The sequence below is a fragment of the Triticum dicoccoides genome, chromosome 7B, assembly GCF_002162155.2.
Source record: "Triticum dicoccoides isolate Atlit2015 ecotype Zavitan chromosome 7B, WEW_v2.0, whole genome shotgun sequence".
NCBI classification, from domain to species: Eukaryota; Viridiplantae; Streptophyta; class Magnoliopsida; order Poales; family Poaceae; genus Triticum; species Triticum dicoccoides.
The window spans coordinates 104,997,727-105,025,091 of NC_041393.1; the positions used below are offsets into that span (position 1 = coordinate 104,997,727).

The 27,365-nt window shown below is 45.6% G+C and overlaps 1 protein-coding gene across 1 annotated transcript; it reads right to left on the reverse strand.

The window, feature by feature from the left end:
- Positions 1 to 19,995: 19,995 nt before the first annotated feature.
- On the reverse strand, positions 19,996 to 21,255 carry LOC119339687 (protein PHOSPHATE-INDUCED 1-like). Its single transcript, XM_037611656.1, has one exon. It carries the CDS (start codon positions 21,176 to 21,178, stop codon positions 20,207 to 20,209), a length of 972 nt encoding a protein of 323 aa, XP_037467553.1. The 5' UTR covers positions 21,179 to 21,255; the 3' UTR covers positions 19,996 to 20,206.
- Positions 21,256 to 27,365: the final 6,110 nt, after the last annotated feature.

Consider the following 27,365-nt stretch of genomic DNA (forward strand, 5'->3'; position numbering starts at 1 on the left):
ATTATTCATGCTAGAATTGTATTAATCGGAAACATAATACATGTGTGAATACATAGACAAACATAGTGTCACTAGTATGCCTCTACTTGACTAGCTCGTGAATCAAAGATGGTTAAGTTTCCTAGCCATGGACAAAAGAGTTGTCATTTGATTAACGGGATCACATCATTAGGAGAATGATGTGATTGACTTGACCCATTCCGTTAGCTTAGCACACGATCGTTTAGTATGTTGCTACTGCTTTCTTCATGACTTATACATGTTCCTGTGACTATGAGATTATGCAACTCCCGTTTACCAGAGGAACACTTTGTGTGCTACTAAATGTCACAACGTAACTGGGTGATTATAAAGGTGCTCTACAGGTGTCTCCGAAGGTACATGTTGGGTTGGCATATTTCGAGATTAGGTTTTGTCACTCCGATTATCGGAGAGGTATCTCTGGGCCCTCTTGGTAATACATATCACTTAAGCCTTGCAAGCATTGCAACTAATGAGTTAGTTGTGGGATGATGTATTACGGAACGAGTAAAGAGACTTGCCGGTAACGAGATTGAACTAGGTATTGGATACCGACGATCGAATCTCGGGCAAGTAACATACCGATGACAAAGGGAACAACGTATGTTGTTATGCGGTTTGACCGATAAAGATCTTCATAGAATATGTAGGAGCCAATATGAGCATCTAGGTTCCGCTATTGGTTATTGACCAAGAATAGTTCTAGGTCATGTCTACATAGTTCTCGAACCCGTAGGGTCCGTACGCTTAAGGTTTCGATGACAGTTATATTATGAGTTTATGAGTTTTGATGTACCGAAGGAGTTCGGAGTCCCGAATGAGATCGGGGACATGACGAGGAGTCTCGAAATGGTCGAGACGTAAAGATCGATATATTGGACGACTATATTTGAAGTTTGGAAAGGTTCCGAGTGATTCGGGTATTTTTCGGAGTACCGGAGAGTTACGGGAATTCGCCGGGGAGTATATGGGCCTTATTGGTCCATACGGGAATAGAGGAGAGAGGCCGAAAGGAAGGAGGCGCGCAGCCCCCCTCTGGTCCGAATTGGACAAGGGGTGCGGCCCCCCTTTCCTTCTTCCTCTCCCCCTCTTTCCCCCCTTCTCCTACTCCAACAAGGAAGGAGGGAGTCCTACTCCCGGTGGGAGTAGGACTCCCCTTGGCGCGCCCCTCCTAGGCCGGCCGCCCCCTCCCCCTTGCTCCTTTATATACGGGGGCAGGGGGCACCTCTAGGCACGACAACACAAGTTGATCTACGGATCGTTCCTTAACCGTGTGCGGTGCCCCCCTCCACCATATTCCACCTCGGTCATATCGTCACGGAGTTTAGGCGAAGCCCTACGCCGGTAGAACATCATCATCGTCACCACCCCGTCGTGCTGACGGAACTCATCCCCGACGCTTTGCTGGATTGGAGCCCGGGGAACGTCATCGAGCTGAACGTGTGCTGAACACAGAGGTGCCGTACGTTCGGTGCATGGATCGGTCGGATCGTGAAGACGTACGACTACATCAACCACGTTGTCATAGCGCTTCCGCTTATGGTCTATGAGGGTACGTGGACAACACTCTCCCCTCTCGTTGCTATGCCATCACCATGATCTTGCGTGTGCGTAGGATTTTTTTTGAAATTACTACGTTCCCCAACAACTTTTGTAGGCGTTGGGACCAAAGAGATCCATATGAAGTAGCTCGAGCGGTCTTCTCGTGGTCATGATGTTCTTCACGGGGTGGCTTCCTCCAACCTGTTTTCCTGCTTGGCAAGCGCTACAAAGTCTATCCTTATCAAATATGACATCTTTAACACCAAGGATATGATCACCTTTAATAAGCTTGTCAAGGTTTCGCATGCCCACATGACCTAACCATCTATGCCACAACCAGCCTTTAGAAGATTAGCAAGTTCTAGGTTGAGCCTTTTTAGTGAAATTAACAATGTATAGATCACCTCTACGTATGCCGGGAAAGACCATTTTATGATTATCTCTTCGAAACACTTGGCAATCTACTTTAGTAAATAGGACATTGAAACCGAAATCAGCAAGTCTAGATACAGAAAGTAAATTATAGCCAAGAGATTCAACGAGCATGACATTTTGTATGGAGCTATCATGTGAGATGGCCACCTTACTGAGGCCAACCACCTTACCCTTTGAGTTATAACCAAAAGTGACATACTTTCAAGGGCCGTCATTTTCAGCAAGCTCACGGAACATATCTTTATCTTCGGTCATGTGGTCAGTACATCCACTATCAAGGACCCATTCCTTTCCTCCAGCCATGTAGCCGCGAAGATTAGCCATAAGACCAAAGTGTCTCATTACATCATCAAGATCATAATCACTATCATCATCCTCATCATAGTATCCATGTTCAACATCGTCATGTGATGGATCAACCCCTAGAGAGAGTGATTCATTAAATAAATGATCATGACAATAATCATCTTTATGAAATCTAATGGCTTCGGAGATGATATTGCTAATGATTCCAACATCTCCTTTGGCATGCATAAGGTCACGAAGCTCAAACAGACAGTCATCAAACTTAGGGTCACTAGTACTCATTTTATTCAAGGCAATTGACTTATGAAGAATCTCATCTAGATTTTGCATGGAATAGTTTGGAAATATTTCCTCAAGAAATCTCCATATATTATAAGCACAATCAAGAGTAGGCAAGTGACCAATCAAATTTCTAGGCAATCCTCTAATGATAAGATTGATAGTTCTAAGATTGCGAATCATGTCAAGATCCTCATCGGGAGTGGAATGCAAGGATCAACGGGGCGAGCACAAGGATTGGTAATGTACTTGCTCAAATGATATTCATTGAAAATCTCAAGCATCTCTTTTTTCCACTCATGAAAGTACTCTCCATCAAGTATAGGCACTCTATGTCTAAGACTCCCTAACGTAGACTCATCCATCTTCCTCCAATGGTGATTAAACCAAAGCAATGGAGACCAAAGCTCTGATACCAATTGAAAGGGATCGAGAAAAGGTGTCTAAAGGGGGGTGAATAGACTCTCAACCAAGAAAAGTAGCAATTTTTAAGTTTTTCAAGTTGAGGTGGAGTTTAAGGAAAAGTTTGAACATTCACAATACATATCAAGCAAGCATGACAAGAGTATATGAGCAGCGGAAAGTAAAGCATGCAAATTGCAAGAATGTAAAGGGATGGGATTGGAGTGTGCAAACGCAATTGGAGACACGGAGATTTTTGGCGTGGTTCCGATAGGTGGTGCTATCGTACATCCACGTTGATGGAGACTTCAACCCACGAAGGGTAACGACTGCGCGAGTCCATGGAGGGCTCCACCCACGAAGGGTCCACGAAGAAGCAACCTTGTCTATCCCACCATGTCCATCGCCCACGAAGGACTTGCCTCACTAGGGTAGATCTTCACGGAGTAGGCGATCTCCTTACCCATACAAACTCATTGGTTCAACTCCACAATCTTGACGGAGGCTCCCAAGTGACACCTAACCAATCTAGGATACACCACTCTCCAAAAGGTAATAGATGGTGTGTTGATGATGAACTCCTTGCTCTTGTGCTTCAAATGATAGTCTCCCCAACACTCAACTCTCTCTCATAGGATTGGATTTGGTGGAAAGATGATTTGAGTGGAAAGCAACTTGGGGAAGGCTAGAGATCAAGATTCATATGGTAGGATTGGAATATCTTGGCCTCAACACATCAATAGGTGGTTCTCTCTCAGAAAATGAATGCTGGAAGTGTAGGCATGTTCTGATGGCTTTCTCCATGAATGAAGAGAGGGTGGAGGGGTATATATAGCCTCCACACAAAATCTAACCGTTATACACAATTTACCAAACTCGGTGAGACCGAATCATGAAACTTGGTCAGACCGATTTAGTTCATAATGTGACTGTTAGGCACTTCGGTGGGACCGACACGTGAACTCAGTGGGACCAATTTTGTTAGGGTTAGGGCATAACGTAATCTCAGTGAGACCGATTACACAAACTTGGTGGGACCAACTTTGCTAATAAGCTAACCAGAGAGTTGGTCAGGCAAACTCGATGGGACCGATTTGCTCATCTCGATGAGACCGAAATGTCACGAAAGGGACACAGAGAGTTTGCATTGCGAACTCGGTGGGACTGATGGCTCATCTCGGTTAGAACGAAATGTTACGAAGGGAAACAAAGAGTTTGCAATCTCATCTCAGTGAGACCGAGATCCCTATGGGTGAGACCGAAGTGACTAGGGTTTCTGGCAGTGGCTATGTCAAATGAACTCGGTGGCACCAGATAGATCAAATTGGTGGGGCCGAGTTTGACTTTTGGTTTGGGACATATGTGGATATGAGAAAGTGGTTGAGAGTTTTTGGAGCATATCACTAAGCATTTTGAGCAAGCAAGCCATTAAGCAACACCTCATCCCCTTTTAATAGTATTGGCTTTCCTATGGACTCAATGTGATCTTAGATCACTAAAAGTAAAATGTAGAGTCCTGAGCTTTGAGCTCGAGCCAATCCTTTGTCCTTAGCATCTTGAAGGGGTTCCACATCCTCTTGTCCATGCCACTCCAGTGTTGGACTTATCTGAAATATACTAGATAAAAATATTAGTCCAACAAGAGATATGTTGACATTAAATACCAAAATCACCCAGGGAGCACTTGTGCTTTCAGGCGCGTACTCCAGTGTCCACGTGAATCTTAGCAAAGTTTTTCGGAGGAGCCCTTGGCCGAGTAATGGTTCCTGCCTGCACATTAGCCGCTCTCCGCTGTACTGGCTGCTCCGCCCGCAAGAGATTCAAGTCTGCAATAAAAGCAAGAAATGAAATATTGTATTACATGTGGAGATTGAAATATAGCTTTGTGGATGGCTTTCCTCCTAGAAGACCAGATTGCCCATAAAGTGACTGTAGTTAGAACGAACTGTTCATGCGATAGTGTTTCTAGTAGCGAGAAGAGCCAGTTCTTTGTGCTTGGTTCAGTGTTCACCACTAACTTGCTCCTGAGATCCTCATCGATGAGAGCCCACGTACATCTGGATACTGTACACTCAAGGAGGTAATGCCACCATGAATCCAGCACACCACATATCCGGGATGAACTCGAAGTAGACATGTGTCGATGCGCACGTACATCCTCTGTTGGTAGCAAGTGCTTAGAGAGTCTCCATAAGAACATACATACTTTAGCTAGTACCTCTGTCTGCCACAAAGTTTTCCATGATCCATCCTCCAGGTGACTACTCGAGGATCCCGTTGTACCATCCAGCCAAGCCTCTCACCTTTGCCGTGTTGCCACAAGCATTCAGTACGCCGATCTGACGGAAAACTTGCCATTTTTCTCATGAGCCCAGCCCCAAAAATCTTGCAGGTTCATTATGCTTAGCGGGATGCTCAAGATAACCTTCACATCAAAGTGCATAAACATGGCTTCTAGCTTCTCCTTATTCCATGTGGTCGAGGTCGAATCAATTAGGTCAGAAACAACTGCAGGTGGGTTTGCTGCAATGTAGCCATAAGGTCTCATCATCTCCTCCCGGGGGAGCCAGTTGTCTTCCCAAATGTTGGTTGTTACACCATTGCCGATGCGCCTGATCAAGCCTTGTTTCAAGGTGTCACGCCCTTCAATGATAGCCCTCCAGATTTGGCTAGGATGGTTACCCAAAGTGGCCTGAAGAATGCTAGTGTTGGGGTAGTAAATACTTTTCAGAATACGAGCACTCAAAGACTCCGGCTCTTGTAGCAGGCGCCAGGCCTGTCATGTTAGCATTGCTAAGTTGAAGAGCTCGAAGTCTTTGAAACCCAAACCTCCCATTCCTTTAGGCTGCGTCATAGCCTTCCATGACACCCAATGGGGTTTGCACTATCCGTTTTTACTACCCCACCAGAATTTCCGAATCAACATATTCAAATGCTCACAAAGACCTCTGGGTAACTTGAAGCACGACATGGAATATACTGGGACTGATTGTGCTATTGATTTCACCAAGACTTCCTTTCCTGCAGTTGAGAGTGTCCTCTCTATCCGTCCCTGAATCTTGCTCCACAAACGATCTTTAAGGTATTTAAATGCACCATTCTTTGAACTCCCTATATCTGAAGGCATACCCAAGTACTTTTTGTTTAGAGTATCATTGGGAACATTCAACAAACCTTTGATCTCATTGCGGATATTGTCCGGAACCCCTTTGCTGAAGAAGATGGATGACTTAGCGTAGTTAATCCTTTGGCCCGTAGCCTGACAATAAACATCCAACAATTGGTTCACCTCGTTAGCTTCCACACTATTTGCCTTGAAGAACAACATGCCGTCATCAGCGAATAGGAGATGGTTAACTGGCGGCATCGTAGGAGCCACTTGTATCCCGTCCAGATTGGATGACTGTCTTTGTGATTTTAGGAGGCACGACAGGCCCTCTGCTGCTATGAAGAACAAGTATGAAGATATCGGGTCCCCTTGTCGGATCCCTCGTGATGGTGTAAATTGCTCCAGCTTCTTCCCATTAAACAAGACTAAAAAATTTACTGAAGTGACCAGGCTCATGACAATATCGATCCAATTATCTGTAAAGCCAAGCTTAAGCATGATTGCTCGAAGATAGGTCCACTCCACCCTATCATATGCTTTCATCATATCAAGCTTGAATGCACAAGATTGATGTTCTTTGGCCCTGTTTCGCTTCATGAAATGCAAACACTCATAGGCAGTTATTATGTTATCAGTTATAAGTCCACCTGGGACAAAAGCTGGTTGCTCTTCGGAAATTATATCTGGCAGGATTAACTTCAGTCTATTTGAGATCACCTTGGAAGCAATTTTATAAAAAACATTGCACAAACTTATCGGGGGGAACTGTGACAAGAGTGTGGGATTCTTTACCTTTGGGATCAAGACTAGGATAGTTTCATTGATGGTTTCGTAGAGAAGAGAAGCCAGACTGCATCACACTACTTCGCAGAGAAGCCAGCCAGCTGGACCGGCCCATTCTCTGAGTTTGGGAACCTTCTTGAAGGTTTAGGTTCAGTTTTTACTGGTTTTCATTTTTTTCTCTTTTTTCTATTTCTTTCTTCCTTTTTTTGGCTTCTTTTTCAGTAAGTAATCTTCTAAAGAATATTCAAAAGTTCTTATGCATTTCAAAAACAATCAGGAGTTTTCAACAAATGTCAATGTTTAAAATTTTGTTAGGAATATCTAAAATAATCCTTTTTGGAAATAAAAATATTTACATTTTCAAAAATTATTCAAAATTTCAATAAATGTTCTCATTTTCAAAAATTATTTCATAAATTCAAGAAATGTTAAGGATTTTTGAAAATATCTTCCCTATTTCATAGACGTTCAATATTTCTAAAAAGTGTTCATGTATTTAAAAAAGGAGTGGTGTTTTTTCAAAAAAAAAATCGTGTTTCCAAAAGAAACTCATTTTTTCAAAAGCATACAATTTTGAAAAGTTCGTGTTTTTAGTAAACCTTCACTTTTTTCAAGGATTGGACCTGTAACGGCGCTCCCTGTGTGTGGGAGACGGACTATTCCGCCCACGAATCCCATGACAGACTAGATCTAGCAAATTTAAGCGCTACAACGTGAGAGAAGCTAAGCACAATTCAGACCCAATAGACCTTCACTCAGACGAGCCCAGCCCAGCCTGGCATATGCTATATATCTAAATAGTTGATCCCAACCAAGAGACCTCCTATTTAGCGCTGTATGCGCCAGCAAACGACAGAGCGCATACACCCCGCTCCCCCGCGCTCCATCATGGGCCGGCCCTTGAGGAGGCGGGAAAGCTGAAGCATCTTCTTTTTAAAAATTGTTTTCCATTGTAAAACTTATTCGAAAAAGTTACAACTTGTGAAATGCTCGTGAATTCGAAAATTTTCCATGATTTAAAAAAATGTCCACGAAATTATAAATGCGCACGGAATTAAGAAATGTTCACCGAATTCAAAGAACATTTCTTTAATTAAAAATGTCCATGATTTCAAAGGAATGACAATTTTTTGAATTTGATGAACATATTTTGGACATCGATGAACAAATTGGGCATTTGATGAACATTTTTTTTAATTTGATGAACAAAATTTGTATTCAAGAACAATTGTTGAAAATTTTAAGAACAAGAATTTGAAGAATTTTTTTGAAAAATGGATGATTTTTTTAATTCAGTGAAAAAATTTCAATGTGATGAATCTTTTCTGAAAACAATGAACAAAAAAGGAAACCGATGAGCACTTCTTGTAGTTCGATGAATTTTTTTGAATTTTATGAACCATTCTAAATTTGATGAATAAAAAATTGATTTCGATGAACATTTTTTGGATTGTTGAACATTTCTTTTCATGGTTGAATCTTTTTTGAATTCGATGAAAAAAGTGTTAATGAATTTGAAAATAAAAAATGCCAAAAATAGTAAAAAAAAGTGATGAAGCAGAAAAAAAGTAGAAAAGAAAAGGGAGAAGAAAAAATAAAATAAAAAATAAGAAATAAAGAAAAACAAAAAAAGAAATGATATGAAAAACAAAAAAACAGTATAGAAAACATTAAAAGAACAGTTCTGGGAAGGTTCAAAAAACCGCAAACGGGTCGGCCCAATATATTGGGAGGTGGGGGGAGGGGGATCCCGCCCCAACCCCCAAGCAGGTAAATTATTTTGAGATGGAGCAGTGTCAACTCATCATGCCATTATGCATGCTAAGTAAATTTAGTTCTCTCGGCATTCAACTAGACCAACACACTATGCCACTATAACAAAAAAATTACAACTATATAATAATCAAACGTATTAAATTATGTGTGCTTGAGTTTCAATTCTCATAATGCTAATTAGAACACTCAAATTTCATACCGTTATTAAGTATCATAGAATTATAGCATCCAATTCCAGCTGCAAACTAACGGGTGAAGACAACTCAGCCAACCCACATATCTATCTTTGGTGGACGTGTGGAGGTATGTCTCCGGCATATCTATCTTTGGTAGATTTGCTCAGATCTCGTCCTTGTTCATTTACGTTCGTGTGTCCTTAGTTTAGATCCTTCCGATCTACGTTATTCTTCATCGGCGGCGGTTGCTGTTCTGGGGTGCTAGTACTATGGGGTCTAGCACGACGACTTCTCGACTGTCTATTATAACAACTTGTGCCCGACTCCTGCGATGGAGGGGCGATGACGGCCGCGCGCCTATGGCGCGCTTCAGTGCTTGTAATCATCGCTAGGTGGTGTACAGATCTTGATGTCTTTTTTATTTCGGGTGTTCATTTTATTGCCATAATTGCTGTTCTGGAATGCTGGTCCTATGAGGCCTTAGCACGACGACTTTCGGACTGTCTACTACAAGAAGTTGTGCATGACTCCGACGATAGAGGGGCAATGACGGCGTCGGGCCTTCGGCTCGCTTAGTACTTGTGTAGGTGTCGTTAGATGGTTTACAAATAATTTTTATTTCTGGTTTTCATGTTATTGCCATGATTGAACACGAACAAATTGGAAGCTTAAAAAGAGTCTCCCCATGATGTGGACAAAATTACTGTTATGACCTATGTGGCTAACAAAATCTCGATTTGACCTCGTTTATAAAAAAATAATTGTTTTTGACCTTTTTAGGAGACGCCAACATCCCTGTCGTTTGGGTTGCGAAGCAGACGCCACGGATCCTCGCGTCTGGCCCCTGGCCCGCACTGCCCGCCTGCCCGTTGACCTGCTGACGTGGCAAAGGGGCCAGACGCCAAGGACCCTGGCGTCTGGCCCCGGTAGCTGGATAACCCCCGCGGGCCGAGCCCACCCACCCATCTGTTCTTCCCCCTCGCGGCGCACGAACAGAGGGGTTCTCTCCTTCGCCCCCCTTTTCCCTCACACCAAACCCCCCCTTGATCTACCCCATCCTCCACCCAAATTTGTGGATCTGACCCCCCAAGCATCCTTGAGGTATTCTCCCCTATTCCCTCCAATTTGTTTTTGTTTTCCCCTCTTTTGTTGGATGCATTATTTCACATTAGGTGATGTTAGATTAGTAGATGGTTTCTTTGTTTTAGGAAATAATTTGTAGTTGATAGATGATTTGGTAGGTAGTGTAGTTGGTAGATGTTTGTAGTTGTCCACCAATAGACATAGTTTGTATTTTTTTTGAATTATAGATGATGTATGCAAGTGCTAGTAAATTAGCTATATGTTGAATATAAAGATGGCATAATATTTGTTTGAATCTGAGAAGACTACTTTGGCCAGCAAATATATTTAGAAAAAATGTTATATGTGTGAAGTGATATAATTTTTTTTGCAAAAGAGATGATGAAATTTGATGATTGTGTGTACATGATTTTTTTTGCAAAAGAGATGATGAAATTTGATGATATGTGTGTGCATATGTAGAAGAAAGAAACGATGTGGTTATGTGTGAGAAGAATGGTGTGTTCATATGGCATAACTTGAAGAAGGAAATAATATTGTTTGATATTGTTCATGTATTCATATATGTTTGTGATTTGTTTTGTAGGATGGCGGATGATGATGGACCTTGGTATGGCGGATTAATTGATGAGTGGGATAAGGAGCATCGTGCTCGTGCCATTGAGAAGGGAGATGTAAGAAGCAAGACTTATCAATTTTTGTTGTTTCTCATTTGTGTTCTTGTATTGATTAAAACATCACTTTATTTGCAGCTTGTAGTTGCTATGCGCATGAGGGGTCATTCCGCTGATGACTTTACTTACGACCTGCGGTACGAGCCTTACATTCGGAGATTGGGTCTTCTCCCATTCGTGTTGCAGTTTAAGCGACGCGCTCCGCCGGTGAACCACGCGGCGCTGACCGCACTTGTGGATCGTTGGAGGCCGGAGACTCACTCGTTCCACCTTCCATGTGGGGAGATGACGATGACCCTACAGGACATGGCTATGATAAGCGGCCTTCCTATCAACGGACAAGCTGTTACCGGTCGTGTGAGCGTTGGTAATTGGCGAGAACGGACTGGCATTTTAATTGGTGTTGAGCCCGACGGCCCTCAGGAAGGCAAGGACGATACCGCAAGAGTGAGGCATTCCTGACTAAAACTGGTCAGAGGAAACACCAATCCGTGTCCTCAGGGTGCCAATGATGTGGTTGTGCAGCAGTACGCGCGGGCCTATCTTTGGTATGTACTAACCAAGGTAGTCTTCTCAGATGCAACCGGGAACTCAGCCCTCTGGATGTTCTTGGAGCTACTCAATAACTGGGATACCCAGTATAGCTGGGGTTCGGCCGCACTAGCATATTTGTATCGTCAGGTAAGAGATATTTGCAACCATTTATCTTGTATTTGTCATGCGCCTCCATATCTAACATGTTTGTTTGATTGCAGCTTGACTTGGCGTGTCGGAGGAAGGGAGATACATCCTCATTGTCTGGGTTTGTTTGGAGTCTATCCGTGTGGATGTGGGAGCGGATCCCGGTTGGACGGCCCGATTTCAAGAACCCCCTCATGGCAAACCCACGGGGTAATCATGACGGGTTGCATGACGATGATCCATATCGGCGCCCTACGCTTGCTTACTATTGGGAACAAGTGACAGTCTACACAGGAAGCTCGCATGTGCGATACAAGTGATATATGAACGAGCTGGACACCTTGACTGCTGAGCAGGTTTTGAGAAGTTCGATGAGATAAAATTTAGTCAAGAATGAAACTTATGTAGCTAACAATGTATCTCTTTGTTTTGCAGGTATATTGGTTGCCTTATGTGGAAGATCGTGACTTTGATCTTAATGAGATGTGCATGCTTGATAGCCATCTTTGGCGGGCGAGGTGCCCAATGATATGCTTCTTCGCAGTCGAGTGGCACTTTGTAGACCGTGTGGCAAGACAATTTGGAAGAAGATAAGGTATTCCAATTGAGGAGAGCAAGGAGGAAATGCTATCTCTGCATCGGTAAGCAAGCATGCCTTGAGTATGTAGTAGAGCATTGAATAAGTCAATGTTTGCTAATGCTTTGTCCCGTGCATCATTTGTAGGTTCGATCGAAGGAACAATCAGGATATATCGGATTGGGCAAACAAACACTGTGCGTGGATAAAAATTTGGAATCAAAGAGACACGTTAGTGCAATCAGAGAATAGACCTCACAATCAGTCAGCATATCAGAAGTACCAAGTGTGGTATGCGGATCGTTACCGGTTAAAGCTGAAGCCTGGTTGGACTCATGAGGAGTGGTCGGAGTTGGTGTCTGAAGACCCGGAGACTGCACAAGGTTATCAAACCTTCAACATGGCTGTGAGAGACACCAGAGGGGCTCACGTTGACTATGCACCGATGCATGATGAAATGGTAGTCTGTTTGACCTATTCTAACATACTTGCATCATGTTGTCTTCTTTCAAATACATAAGTTTGGTGTGTTCATGAATTGCAGGGCAAAGAGTTGCTTCTGTGCGTCAACGATGCCAATGTTGCACTGAGTCATCCACCTGGTGGTGCATTATCTAAGAGGACTCTTAGGAGCACGATGGAGGTGTGATCAATATATTATAAAAGTTTCTTTTCGCGGATTATTTATGTGCATCTCATATCATAGCATATTTTGTCTTATTGCAGAAGTTCAAGAAGCAGTTTCATAAGATGGCAGCAATGCTTTCTTGCCATGGTGCTCAGTCTAGTGACGTGTATGCACCTGGTAGCCGCGCCGCCACAGCTAATAGATGACGTTATCTACAGAACGATGAGGACATGGAGGAGGAGTTCCATGAAGAGGAGCCATCACATCAAGAGGAGCCAACACATCATGAGGAGCATGAGTATGATGCAACACATGAAGAGGATCATGAGTATGATGTTGATGCTCCACAACCATCACAGGCTACACAACCAACACAAGGCAATGCTCCACAACCATCTAGGAAAGGCAAAGCCATAGCTAAGAGACCAGGCAAGAAAGGTAGAAAGAAGACATGGAACACACAATTCCATAGTCTGGAGTATCCTCATAAGCTTATCCCAATAGGAATGCAAAGATATAAGGCCAACACTAAGGCGGAGGAGGAGGCATACAACGAAGAGGAGGAGGAGGAGACTAGCGAAGAGGAGGAGCCTACACTTGCAACCATGGTGAAGAGAGGAAGGAGGAAGTGAGCTTCTTGTTGTCTTGAATTTGGTGTCTTATGTATGCACTTGATGTCTTATGTATGCATGAATTTGTCGTGATGAAAAATCTGTGGACTTGTTGTCGTTTGTATGCAAGAATTTGTCGTGGTGAAAATTCTGTGAAATGTGCTATCTTCTATGTTCTTTGAACCTGTCATATTATTATATATGTGTTGTCTTCCTGTGTCAAATAGCATGTCAAATATTATGTACAGGGACCCAGACGCCAGGGTCGTTGGCGTCTGGTATAAAGTCAGGGGAGCAGACGCCATGGTCCTTGGCGTCTGGTCTAAGTCAGGGGAGCAGATGCCATGGTCCTTGGCGTCTGGTCTAAGTCAGGGGAGCAGACGCCATGGTACTTGGCGTCTGGCCCTGGTGTAGTAGTTTTTTCGTTTTGTTCATATTTTGTCACAGCATAGTATCGAACGACATATATATTTTGTTCTAGCAAACACCCATAGTATCGAATGACAAACATTAGTTCCTGACCACGATGGTCTACGATACAATGTCTCGAATGACATAGCAAATTACAAACATAGTTCAAATTACACAAATAGTGTCGAATGAGAAGTTCATCACATACAATGTCTCGAATGACATAAGTAGTTCATGACCACGATGGTTGAAACGACATGAACATCACATATAACTCGGTTTCCTGTAGCAATGCAAGTCAACAACCCTTTTCCATTCCCATTCTTCCAGCATTTCTTGAATCTTGTCATCATCAGTTATGTCAACCAATTTTCTTTCCTCGGGGCCATCTGACTGCCTCCTGCTGATGTAGTACACAAAATCCTTTTCCTTCAACCCTTGCTTCAACATGAATTTAGTCTTCAACCAATCGAAAGTGAGGTCCACTTCACTAACTTGCACAACACATGGAGACAAGCCTTGGACATGAACAACAGGGCTAAGCACCCACTGCTTAGCCATCTACAACACACAGATCTCTTAGTAGCTAACCTATCTTACATTAAACCACGAGGAAAACAAACTAAGGTTTTCACAAAACTATAATATATTAAACCAACCAAAAAATAGGGGTGGAGTTGATTTACCTTCTAGTTTCGAAATCCTGAAGATCCAACGGTGAAACCGGCCCGATTCGTGAGAGATTTGAGCGGGGTTAGGGTGCTGGATGAGGGAGTGACGTTGGCAGGGCTAGAGGTGAGAGTGGGTGGATATGAATAAAATGAGAGGGGTAGAGGAGGAGATGAATGGATGATAGGGCTAGAGGTGGGCCCAAAAATCTTATCCACTCGAATCTTATCCATCAGACAGATAACTGCAAAAATGCTCTCTGGATACCAGACGCCACGGACCTTGGCATCTGGATGTCCATGAGACACATCAGATAGGGTGTCTGGTCTCCTGCGCGAGCAAAATGATCCAGACGCCAGGGTCCCTAGCGTCTGGGTGTGGCAGGCAGACGCCAAGGACCTTGGCGTCTGGGTGTCCATCAGACACATCAGACAGGGTGTCTGGTCTCCTGCGCGAGCAAAATGATCCAGACGCCAGGGTCCCTGGCGTCTGGGTGTGGCAGGCAGACGCCACGGACCTTGGCGTCTGGGTGTCCATCAGACACATCAGACAGAGTGTCTGGTCTACTGCGCGAGCAAAATGAGCCAGACGGCAGGGTCCCTGGCGTCTGGGTGTGGGAGGCAGACGCCATGGACCTTGGCGTCTGGGTGTGGACCTGGTGTTTTTGCACACACTTTTGTCTTTTTGCTTAGCATGGACAAAGCATGCTAGTCTCAACCAAAAATATGAACAAAGCATACTAGTCTCGAATGACGAACATAGTTTGCACATTCTCAAATAGTCTCGAATTACAAGTTCATCATACACGATGTCTCGAATGACATAAGTAGTTCATGACCACACAAGGTCTCGAATAACAAGTTGATACATTAAACAAAGTCTCGACAGTTCATCATCGACGCCGGTGCCTTTCCATTTGTCTACTGAGTAGTACGGGGCCACTTTCCCTTCTTGTCACGTGCCTCGTCCTCCCCTCGTGCATCGCGAGCCCTTGCAAGTTTTCTTGCCCTCTCTTCTTGACGAGCCTCCTTCTCTTTGCGTGCCCTCTCTTCCTCACGCTTCTTGCGCTCACGAGCCTCCTTCTCATGACACTCCCGCTCCAATCCCCGTGCATAGGACTCCTCGAATAGGCGCTGCCCCGTAACCAATCTTGACGTTGGTCCTCTTGGACATCTTTTGGTACCTCGTGATCTATCCAAGTGAAGTACTTGCAAAGTGGAGGAGGGGACTACATATAAACCATGTTTTTGTTAGACATATGAGTGACAACTTGTTGATGTTTTTTGTATGTACACCTAACATACCGGTGGTATGTCATATGCGTTAGTTGGTCTTCGACGATCATGTGCATAGTTGGGACACACGAAAAACCTTCTACCTTCTGTCCATGACTTGTTGCGGTCAGTGGACACCTTCAGCTTACAAACATCAGCACACCAACATGATGGTGTGTGCACATCCTTCTCCTTCTCCTTGTCCAAACTGGCCTCCATCCACGTCTTCGGCATGTCCTCTTGGTCCGCGCACGCCGGCCTCGTCCTGGAACCGGATGAAGCCATGCCTACAAAAAGAACAATTGTTAACACAAGACATAAAGAGAGTAAATGCGTAAATACAGTAAATGAATAAATGCTAGGAATTGTATGAACAAATAATATACCATTATTATTAGATCAACCATCTGAATTAAACAAAAAACCGAAGGCCGATCCATTATCGACCATTCCTCTACGACCACCACCACCTCTAGCACTTGTGCTTCCTCTCCGACCACCACCACCTCTAGCACTTGTGCCTGCTCGACCACCACCTCTAGCATTTGTGGTAGCTCGACCACCACCTCTAGCACTTGTGCTAGCTCGACCACCACCACTAGCACTTGTGCTTGCTCGACCACCACCTCTAGCACTTGTGCTAGCTCGACCACCACCTCTAGCACTTGTACTCCCTCTTCCACCTCGTTCACCATCGGTGCCGCCTCCATGACTTGTTTTTCTTTTTTTGGTTTTCTTATTCTTGCATGTCCGCTCATTGTGTCCCTCTTCACCGCACACCCCACAGTTGATAGTGTCAGGAGCCTCCATGAAATGACCTCTACCAAATTGTTTCATGCCAGTGTATCCAGCCAGGTCATCCATATCACCCCTGAACCTCTTAGTTCTCCTTCTACCCTTTGTCTCCACCTTCAGAAGAGGGTCTGGCCTAATATGAGGGCCATGGTACTCAGGCCACTGTGATTGGTCCAAGAAAGGGCGAAATCTTGGCGCCCATGTCAACCTAGTAGCTTCCAGATGGAACTCTTGCATCCGCACGGTTTTTCCATCACAAACATGTATGTTTATCGCCTTCGCCGCCGTTATCAAATGCGAGCATGGCCAATGATACTTACTAGGCCTCTCGCACTGGCACCACCGAGTCTTCAGTTTCACCTCAAATGCAGCACCACCATATTGTCTACCGTCTCGTGTTGTGCCACCTGGCTCATCAATTTGATAGATCATTTCAATTCTATCGAATATGATAACTTGTTGCCGTGAAGACTTGCTTGCTTGTAACTGCAACCATTCATCAACCTTTTCCGGATAATCCTTTTTTTCACCTATCCATTTTGCAGTCTCTTCAGAATGCCTCTGAAAGTACTCATTAAGCTTGAAGAAGGTGTAATCCACTATTGCAGTCACCGGCAATGCACGAGCACCCTTCAACACATTGTTGAAACATTCTACCAGATTGCTCGTCATGTCGCCATATCGCCAACCACCATCATCATGAGCGCGTGCCGACTTGTGCTTCTCGCTTAAATTCCTAGTTAAGAAGTCTTTTCCCCCTTCGTTCACCGCTGCAAAGAGTTTGTTGTATCGAGCATCGAAACCTTGGATGGTGAAGGCCACACATACATGGGTAAGGTCTTTGCTGAGCTCCTTGCTCTTACATGCCCGGTAAAAGTTGGCCATGAAATGCCTCATGCACCATATGTGGTGAAGCTTTGGAAATCCTGGAATAACAATGTCCATTGCCTTGAGTATGCCATGATGCTGGTCCGATATGATGCATACCTCCCTAGCCCCAATCACGTTATGCCTAACATGACCCATGAACCACTCCCAGTTGTCTTGGTGCTCGAAAGGCACCAAAGCAAATGCACACGGCAACACATTGTTGTTTGATGAGTGCGCCATTGCTACCATTAGTGTGCCCTTGTATCTACCGGTCAAGAACGTGCCATCTATAGACAAGACCGGACGACAATGCTGAAACGCCTCCACACATTGTCCATAACTCCAGAAGGCACGGTGGAACACTCCCTCGTGATCCTCGACCACATGAAACATGCCCGGGTTCCTATGTGCAATGGCGGCCAACAACCTTGGGAGCTGGTTGTATGCTTCTTCGTAACCATCATACAACATCCTAATAGCATTTGTCTTTGCCTTCCATGCCTTCCCATACTTGACTTCATAACCAAATTGTTTTTTCACCGTCCGCATGAGAAACCTCACTTTCACAGTGGGATCAAAGCCTATGTCTTTCATCCATTTGTATCCGAGATACTCAGATGTGAGTTGACGGTGTGTCTTTCTAAGTCGTTTAGATGGAGGTTTGCATCTATGAGTGGCAACACAACTTTTTAACACCCATTATTCCGTTTCTTTAAGCTTTCTTGCACGAACCTTCCATGGGCATCCTTCTTGCTCACACACCACGGTGTAACGCAACTTCATGTCGGAGTGCTCAACATAAAATGGCCTATGGTTTCGAATCGCATAGTCAGCCAACCAAAACTTCAGCATAGGCAAACTCAGAAACTTCACTCCTTTCTTCAAATAAGCATTCTCGTTCTCATTCTCCACCCTTGGTTCTCCTGGATCTGGGCATGGTGTTGGCTCAATCGCCGTCATTCTCATTCCACCGTCAACAACAGCTTTATGGGCAAGGCTGAGATCTTTAAACAAGTGAGTTCTTTTTTGTAAGCCCGTCAGCTCAAAGTGGATTTGGTTCTCCTCCTTTGTGAATCCATCCTCGTCCAACTGTTCAACTGGACCCTCGTCATCCGAGTCATACGCATATTGACGCCTAAAAGGCAAGTCACGATCCATGTCCTTTTGCGCTATGTACGCATCCAAGTCACCAACATCATTACCATGAAACCCTTCCTCTTGCTCTTCGTCGTCATCATAAGCATCTTCATCCTCTTGAATTACTCCGTCACTAGCAATCACCTCAACTTCATTTGCTTGGCTAGTTGGTGGTTGGCTAGAAGCATTGGGGGCATACAACTCAACCTCATTTGCTTTAATAGATGGTACACGGGGATGTGGTGGGGGATAAACATTGGGGGCATCAACCACAACCCTATGCTCAACAAGTGGCACCATTGTCCTCTCGCTCATGTCATCCATTGGGAAAGAGACATGCCGGTTCAAATCAAAGGTAAACCGAGGAGATTCAACCTTGGTGGCAAACAATTCAAGTGACTTGTCTTCCGATTGGGATACTTTTTCCTTGTATACATCCCAATGCAAATCCGAGGTGATAGGCATACTTTTCAAGCGAGATTTGGCTCCAACTCCAACATCATACCTTCCTATTAACTTAACATCAACAGTGGTGTCCATCCACTTCAAAACTTGTCTCACTTTTGCAACAACATCCTCATAGCTAGGGCTTGTATCAAAAACCAATGGTTCCTCACCCGTGTCGGCATTGTTACTCAAGAATGCCTCCTTGTCAATGTAATGAACATTAACAAGTCTCTGCATCTAAAAATAACATGAATGCATTTAAGACTTAAATGAGAATTGGTGTTTATCTAAATACATCTTATTATATCCAAATCATATCAACACTAAATTATTGGTCATGTCCACAAAAGTATCACTAATTAACACACACTAAGCAAAGTTAACCCTAATCACTAACTAACCCTAACCCACAATCTTTCTACTCAACAAACATATATTCCTACTACACACCATGCATAGCACTATATTATCAAAGTTAACCAAGCCATTCACACTAACATATGGGGGAGAAAACATGAACTAGGGTTTCACCAACATGTATAAAATGCAATCAAAATAACAAGATTTAACAAAAAATAATTGGATGATTTGGGGGAGATTACCAAGAGCAGCAAAGTGATGGAAAGATCCACCTAAGGGATGCACCTTTTGGAGAGGATTTGAGGGGGAGCTTGAGGGGTGGGAGAGAGTATGAGAGCTCCAAGTCTTCTTCAAGCTCGGGTTGTGGATTGGGGAAAGTGTGTGGGGTGGGTCCCACACACTCTCCCGTGGGGTTATCCAGTTACCGGGGCCAGACGCCAGGGTCCTTGGCGTCTGGCCCCTTTGCCACGTCAGCAGGTCAACGGGCAGACGGACAGTGCGGGCCAGGGGCCAGACGCCAGGATCCATGGCGTCTGCTTCGCAACCCAGATGCCAGGGATGTTGGCGTCTCCTAAAAAGGTCAAAAAAGATTTTTTTTGTAAACAAGGTCAAATCGGGATTTTGTTAGCCAGAGAGGTAATAACAGTAATTTTGTCCCCATGCTGTCTCTCGGGGAATGCAGACAGTGTCGGTCACACATGCTGTGACGCGTAACCATAGAAACGTGTGTTACGTGTCACATCGCCACGGACGGGCGCTCTGTTGTCCAGTACGGCAGTGTGAAGCACGGACACGTCGGACCAGAGGGTTGAGAGCTATCCCTCATCGAAGCAGGCATCCCCTTGTCCTCCTCGACGCCGCTCGGAAGATGAGATAAGCTTCACCGCCAAGTTCGAGATTAATTCGTTCACGTGCTGCCGCTTCCGCACCGTACCGTACGACACAGACAAAATTACCACTAGCACTCCATTTGTGCGGTACAAAGTCTGATTTACATTTTATTTAGCACGAGAAGATCCAAACACAAGCTCATATACGAACTATTTACACATATATGCACTACGGTACAGTACTAGTTGTACGCAATACACTCTTGGCTAGATGGGCAGCTAGCGGATTGGACTCACTTCACTTGTCGCTACCACTGTGACGCCGTACTCCTACACCAGCGTGGAGCAGGCGGAGGTGGCGGGGTCGAACAGCGCCGGGAGCAGGTACTTCCTCCCGTGCGCGCCGTGGGCGTTGTAGCTCGCTCCGGTGGCCCCGTCCACCAGCAGCTGGCCGGCGTACCCGGGGTACGCGCCCTTGCCGTACACCCCCGGGCACGCCGTCGCGGCCTCCAGCGGCGCCTCGCGCTCCCCCTGGTAGAACCCGTCGCCGAACGGGTTGGTCACCGCGCCGGCCACCATGCTCGCCACGTTGATGATGAGCCCGTCCATGCCCACGTCGCCGTTTGGGGCCGCCAGCGGCGGCGCCTGGGGCCCGTACGCCGGCTGGTGGAACGGCCACGCGCACTGCCCGGCGCACTGCGTCGCCGGGTTGCCGGCCCACACGTAGGCCGTGCCGGACTTGGCGTCCACGGTCCCGTGCCGGCCGCACCGGCTCATGCAGAAGCCCTCCACGCCCACGTCCTGCGCCGTGAGCACCAGCGCGATGCCGCCCTTCGCGGGCCTCGCCTTCGCCGCCAGCGCCGGGAGCTGGGACAGCTTCAGGCTCTTCCCGAGCGAGCACGCCTCGTCGGAGACCTGGCCGGACATGACCACCCGCGCAGCCTTGGTGGCGTCGGCGCCGTGCTCGCCGTTCTTGCCGACGGCCGCCGCCTTGGAGAGGTACAGCTGGTGGATGCTGCTCCACCACTGGGACACGGACGGCGCCGGGGACGCGCGGGGCGCGGCGGAGAGGGAGAGGAGGAAGTCGGAGACGATGGCCTTCTGCGCAGCCGTGAAGCGGCCGTACCAGAGGACGGAGACGGGGATATCGCCGTGCAGCACGGCGCCGTTGTGGTACGTGAGGAGGTTCGGCTGGGGCTGGACCAGGAACATGAGCTTCCTCGTGCTCGTGGCAACCGACGCGGCCGCCAAGTTTGTGGCGAGCGCCATTAGCGCCAGGAGGAGGAGGTTTCTCTTGGCCATTAGGGGAGGAGGGGTTTAGATTTGGGAGGAAGGTTTTGCGTACGTGTCCGTGTCTTGTATGGTGCTGTTTGTGAGTGTGTGGGAAGCAATGGCAAGCGGGGATCCCTTTATATAGCGGAGTCCGGTGCGAGATGCGAGTGCCATTGGCCATTGAGCGTGTGTTACACAGGCCGTTTCTCGTGTAATCAAAATGATCAGGTTGTTGCCAGCCAATAGTTCCTTAATGCAAACGCGTGTGCACTAATGCAGTTACTTAGTACTTAGTTGCTTTATCTGAAAACGTACTGAAACCACCTTCATTTATATTTTCAAAAAAAGAATATATTAATATCGTGGATACATCCAAGCTCTGCAACGACAAAATCTCATAAAGATATTACGGATGCACACAGCCAAAAGACAAAAAAAAAATCCCGATACACGGATCAATTCCTTGTAGTTGCAGCACCAAGAAACACCCGAAGTTCAAGTTCTTCAAAAGCGACGGCTCCGGAAAGGAAACAGCGCGCAAGCGTCATCACCGCCTGACCATAATCTTAGGTTTTCACCCTGGAGAAAGTCCGCGCTCTCAAAACAATGCCTTCAACAAGGACACTGCGAGGCACAACCAATTAAGGCCATACTTTGGGTTTCACCCTGAAAGCTAAGACTCTCTACTCCGCATGTGCTACCGTCCCTACTTGCCGATGCCGTTGCTACGAGTCAAGAATCACCAAGCGAAGTCCTCATCACCTCGAAGACCCGACCCGCCATTACTAGGCCTCAGACCTCAGCCACTGTGACCTTCTCCGCCACTGTATTCACCATGGAAATCAAAATACCGACATGTCACATAATGTAAACAGACAACAAAGCTTCACGTCACACCCTCTTAAAGCTACTCGGGCTGAAATAGGGGTGCACACGACCAAATCCCATCCGATCCAGTAATCTACACGCGTCAAGCACCAAATGGAGATATCTGGCGGAGCATTCCGGAACTTGTCAATCACCAGATAAAAAATGGTCGGCATCTAGTAGAACACTATCTTGGAGCAAGAAGAACCCTAGACAAGCAAACCAGGAGGCCCCCACAACGCTGTGTAGCATATCGGAGAAGAAGGCAACCGCGGCCATCCGGCCCGCGCCAGGCCATGGCCAGATCGGGGCGGACTGGGACGACGCACCAGGAGCCGCGGGCGGGGCGAGACCAACGGCGCCAGCAGCAGGCCGGGAAGAGGCCGCCGGGGGAGGTCGCCGCCGCCAGTGGAGGCCTCCGACGCCGCCAAGAATAGATCTGAGAGGGCAGGGGCAATGGAAGAGGGTGGGAGAACAGCCCCCCCGCCGGCCGAGGGCCAGGTGAAAGCACAAGTGCTTCCTGGATGATTTTGGTAATTAATGTCAACATATCTCTTGTTGGACTAATGGTTTGATCTTGTATGTTTCAGACAAGTTCAACAGTGGCATGACAAGGACAAGAGGACGTGGAACCCCTTCAAAATGCTAAGGACAAATATTGGCAAAAGCTCAAGACTCTTCATCTTTATTTTAGTGATCCAAGATCACATTGAGTCCATAGGAAAGTCAATACTATTAAAAGGGGATGAGGTGTTGCTTAATGGCTTGCTTGCTCAAATGCTTGGTGATATTGCTCCAAAACCCTCGACCACTTTCTCCATCCAAATATGTCCAAAACCTAAAGTCAAACTCGGCCCCACCAATTATTTCTATCCGGTGCCACTGAGTTCATATGACATAGCCACAGCCAGAAACCCTAACAGTTCGGTCTCATCGATACGGATCTCGGTCTCACCGAGATGGCCTTGTCAGCATGTTGTGACTTGTTGCATTGTTTCAGTCTCACCGAGTTGATGCAATAGGGCTCACCGAGTTGGCTTGACATTCGCATTGTTGATTATTGCTTCATTTTGGTCTCACCGAGTTGAAGCAATCGGCGCCACCGAGTTGATGTTTGCCCTAAGCCCTAGCACATTGGTCCCGCCGAGTTGTTCCAGTCGGTCCCACCGAGATTCCTAATGTTCACATTTTGAACTAATCGGTCACACCGAGTTTAGCTATTCGGTCACACCGAGATAGGTCAAATGTGTGTAACAGTTGGCTTTTGTGTGGAGGCTATATATACCCCTCCACCCCCTCTTCATTCATGGAGAGAGCCATCAGAATGTGCCTACACTTCCACTACTCATTTTCTGAGAGAGAACCACCTACTCATGTGTTGAGATCAAGACATTACAATCCTACCACAAGAATCTTGATTTCTAGCCTTCCCCAAATTGCTTTCCACTCAAATCATCTTTCTACCATAGCCAAATCTACGTGAGAGAGTTGAGTGTTGGGGAGACTATCATTTGAAGCGGAAGAGCAAGGAGTTCATCATCAACACATCGTCTATTACCTTTTGGAGAGTGGTGTCTCCTCGATTGGTTAGGCATCGCTTGGGAGCCTCCGACATGTTGTGGAGTTGAACCAAGAAGTTTGTAAGGGCAAGGAGATCGCCTACTTTGTGAAGATCTACCCGAGTGAGGTAAGTCCTTCGTGGGTGATGGCCATGGTGGGATAGATAAGGTTGCTTCTTCGTGGACCCTTCGTGGGTGGAGCCATCCGTGGATTGGCGCAACCGTTACCCTTCGTGGGTTGAAGTCTCCATCAACATGGACGTACGATAGCACCACCTATCGGAACCACGCCAAAAATCTCCATGTCTCCATTGAGTTTGCAAATTTCAATCCCATCCCTTTACTTTCTATCAACTTGCATGCTGTACTTTTCTGCTGCACATATACTCTTGCCATTCTTGCTTGAAATGTATTGTGAATACTTAAACTTGTGATAAAACTCAACCTTAACTTGAAGAAATTAAAAAAAACTGTCAACTTTGCTTGTTAAGAGTCTAATCACTCCCCCCTAGACCCCTCTTCTCAATCCTTTCGATTGGTATCAGAGCATTGGTCTCCATTGCTTTGGTTTAATCGCCATTGGAGGAAGATGGATGAGTCTACGTTTGGGAGTATTAGAATAGAGTGCCTATTCTTGATGGGGGGTTTTATGGTTCTTGGAAAAATGAAATGCTTGTGATTTTCAGTGAATGTACACTACTGCAAGATGCTGCTAACGCGACACTACGATCAGAGACCCTTTGACGAAACTGTGTGCAATGCATTAATCACAAACGGTGATGTAAAAAACCCGTCAAAAAGATGCAAAACGTTTTCGATGATGGGTACATCAAACACAGTTCATATTTTACTTGCGTGTGTAATGTTGGGCATACTGTTGATTTAGACGAACTGTTTGCAATTAGATAGAACAACAGAAACATGCAACCATATCAATGTGTGTGCGATATATGGCATATAGTTTGCTCCGATGAACTGTTTGCTTTTAGGGAAAGCAACAAAAACGATCAGCCAAATCAAGATGTGAGTGATATATGGCATACAGTTCACTCGAATGAACTGTTTTCGATTAGGAAAGAGAACATAAACAGTTCAACCTAACAAGATGTGTGTGATACGCGGCAAACACGCCCGGAGGTTAATTTGAGAACAAGTACACATAGGTTAATTTGACATACATGACTTATAAGTTTCACAATATCACTTTTTTGGAAAACATTTAATTGCATTGAATGTATATAGTGCTTCGTCCTATTAGTTGAATTAACCTCGAGGTCCATGTTTTGGAAACATGTCGTAAAGTAATGGGATAGACCTTCATTCAAGCCAATCAACATGTGTTCAAAAAACACAAAAAATAACGAGATAGACCTTCTTCAAACCAATCAACATGCGTTCAAAAAACAAAAATGTCAAAAATTATAAAACAAGGACCTCGAGGTTAATTCAAATAATAGGAGGGAGCACTATATACATTTAAGACAATTAAATTTTTATAGTGACCCATCCAATCAGTTAATTTAACATTGAGGCCACTTCCCATCCGGTTACCCATCTAATGACTACTCAAGCCTCAGCACAGTTAACTTGGGAGTTCTGTTAGATGAGCTATCAGTAGGAAAGTTGGTCCTTGCTGCTGTAGGATCCCTCTTTGCATCCTTTATTGTGCACCCGGATGACCAACTGTTGCCGCCCAATGGTCAATGCCACGTCCCCCGCGAATGTAGAAGCTTCCCTCCATTGGATGAGTGGCAAACGGTTAATACAGAAGAATTGTTTGCGATGATGCAGAACAACAGAAATGGGCAGCCAGATGAGGGTGTGTGAGATATACGACATACAGTTCACTAGGATGAACTATGTGTGATTAGGCAACACAATGGAAATGGTTCAGCTGAACAAGATGTGTGTGATACGCGGCAAACAGGTCCGTAATCAGAAATGTGTGCGAAGACCAATAATAACACAAATGACTGCTGCTAATAAGCCGTGTGATTTGCTCTGTCTACAGAAGAATAACATGTGTGTGTGTGTGTATGTGTGTGTGTGTGCGTGTGTGTGTATAACTGAAATAAACATCCAATTACGTAAGTGACTATACAGATCATTCACACACACCTTAATAAACAATTGCATGCATTCTAAAGTAGGAGAAACGATCGTCTAGTTATCTACTTCTTGTGACGCTCCCACCACTTCTCTGTGGCTCGATCCCTCGTCTAGGGCAGGAACAAGACACTTCCTCATGTCAACGATCCGCCTGTACATCTCGTAGCTTGTGTACACATCCTTGGCCGCGTACTTGACGTGTTGTTCATCCAGTCTCTCATGCCAAACACTGTGCCAGACGTTCTTGTCCTTCTTGCTCTCATCCTTCATCTTAGTGTAGTAGGGGTCGATGATGGCCGAGGCGAGGTCAAACAGGCAGTTCAATTTGTTGTTGTTATTGCCCCATACCTTGTAGTGGTCCTGTATGTTGACAAGATTCCGGGATTTCAAGCCCGAAACCTTGAGCGCTTTTAGATCATTGGTGGTGTCCACCGTAGCGAAACTGTAGTCGGTGTTGTTGATAAACCTGGAGAAATGCTCGCAAGGCCTTGTGCCAGGTGGTAGTGGTAGACGAGGTCGTCATGTCGGGCGCACAACTGGGCGATGACAACCTTCTGATCATGCCCGACACGACCGATGGTGTACTCGAGGTCGAAGCCGACCACTTCATACTTGTCCTCGGCAAGGAACTGCTCTATATTTTAGATGGAGCTCTCCACCAACACCGGATCATCCGTGTACACCATCGAGAGGGCCTTACCCCTCATGTGGGGTGTCCACTACGTGATGTGTGGTGAACTGCCTGCCGTTGTCATAGTTGGCCACTGGGAGCACCATTGGAGCCACGGGGATCACCATTGGAACCGCTGGGTGTCCTCTCTGTATGTGTCGACGTGGGTGTTCTTATTGTGTCGTGTGACGCGAGAGATGAAGGTAAACGGCCGCAGGAATAAATGGGGGCCGGGCGGCCTGGATTATCGACGCGTCTGCATGGCAGTTTTTGCAGCGGGTAACTGCATTGAAGTGCCGCGCCCGGTGCAACCGCGTGCACATGAACGTGCGTGATCATGCGCCGGACCCAAACACTGGCATTGCGCATGGAGGGAGGAGGGCAGAGCACCCGGAGGGATGCGAGAGCAGAGCGCACCACGGCCGCCTATGAAGAAATAATGCCCTAGAGGCAATAATATTGTAGCGACCAGACCTCAAACAGTACGATCTCTGTGCATCAGTGTCATCCCCGGATCGGTAATGCTAACACGCACAATACTTGAAGGATTTATAACAGAGTAGCAATCACACACTTATTACATCGAATGTCTCAAAAGAGAACTTATTACAATAAATATGGCTTAAGGCCATCTAATAACGATAATAGCGGAAGGCTTGGAAGATAAAGCGAGTCCATCAACTCCAACGGCATAACTGAGTATAAGATCACGACCTAAGGCACCTTACTCGTCGTCTGAAAAGTCTGCAACATGAACGTTGCAGCCCGAAAAAGGGTCAGCACATGGAATATGCTGGCAATGTAACACATAGAGAGTAATGAACAAAATAATACTATCACTACATGCATATATGGCTGGTGGAAAGCTCTATGGTTACAGTTTTGCATAAAGCCAATTTTTCCCTACAACAAAGGAATAAATTTTATTTAACTATCATGGTGGTTGTTAAACATTGAGAAGGTTCACCCAACTCAATCCCAATTAAGCATCATCATTAAACCCAAACAGAAT

Excerpts from the sequence above, each read along its gene's own strand:
- LOC119339687 (XM_037611656.1), bottom strand. The coding sequence starts at position 21,178 with ATGGCCAAGAGAAACCTCCTCCTCCTGGCGCTAATGGCGCTCGCCACA.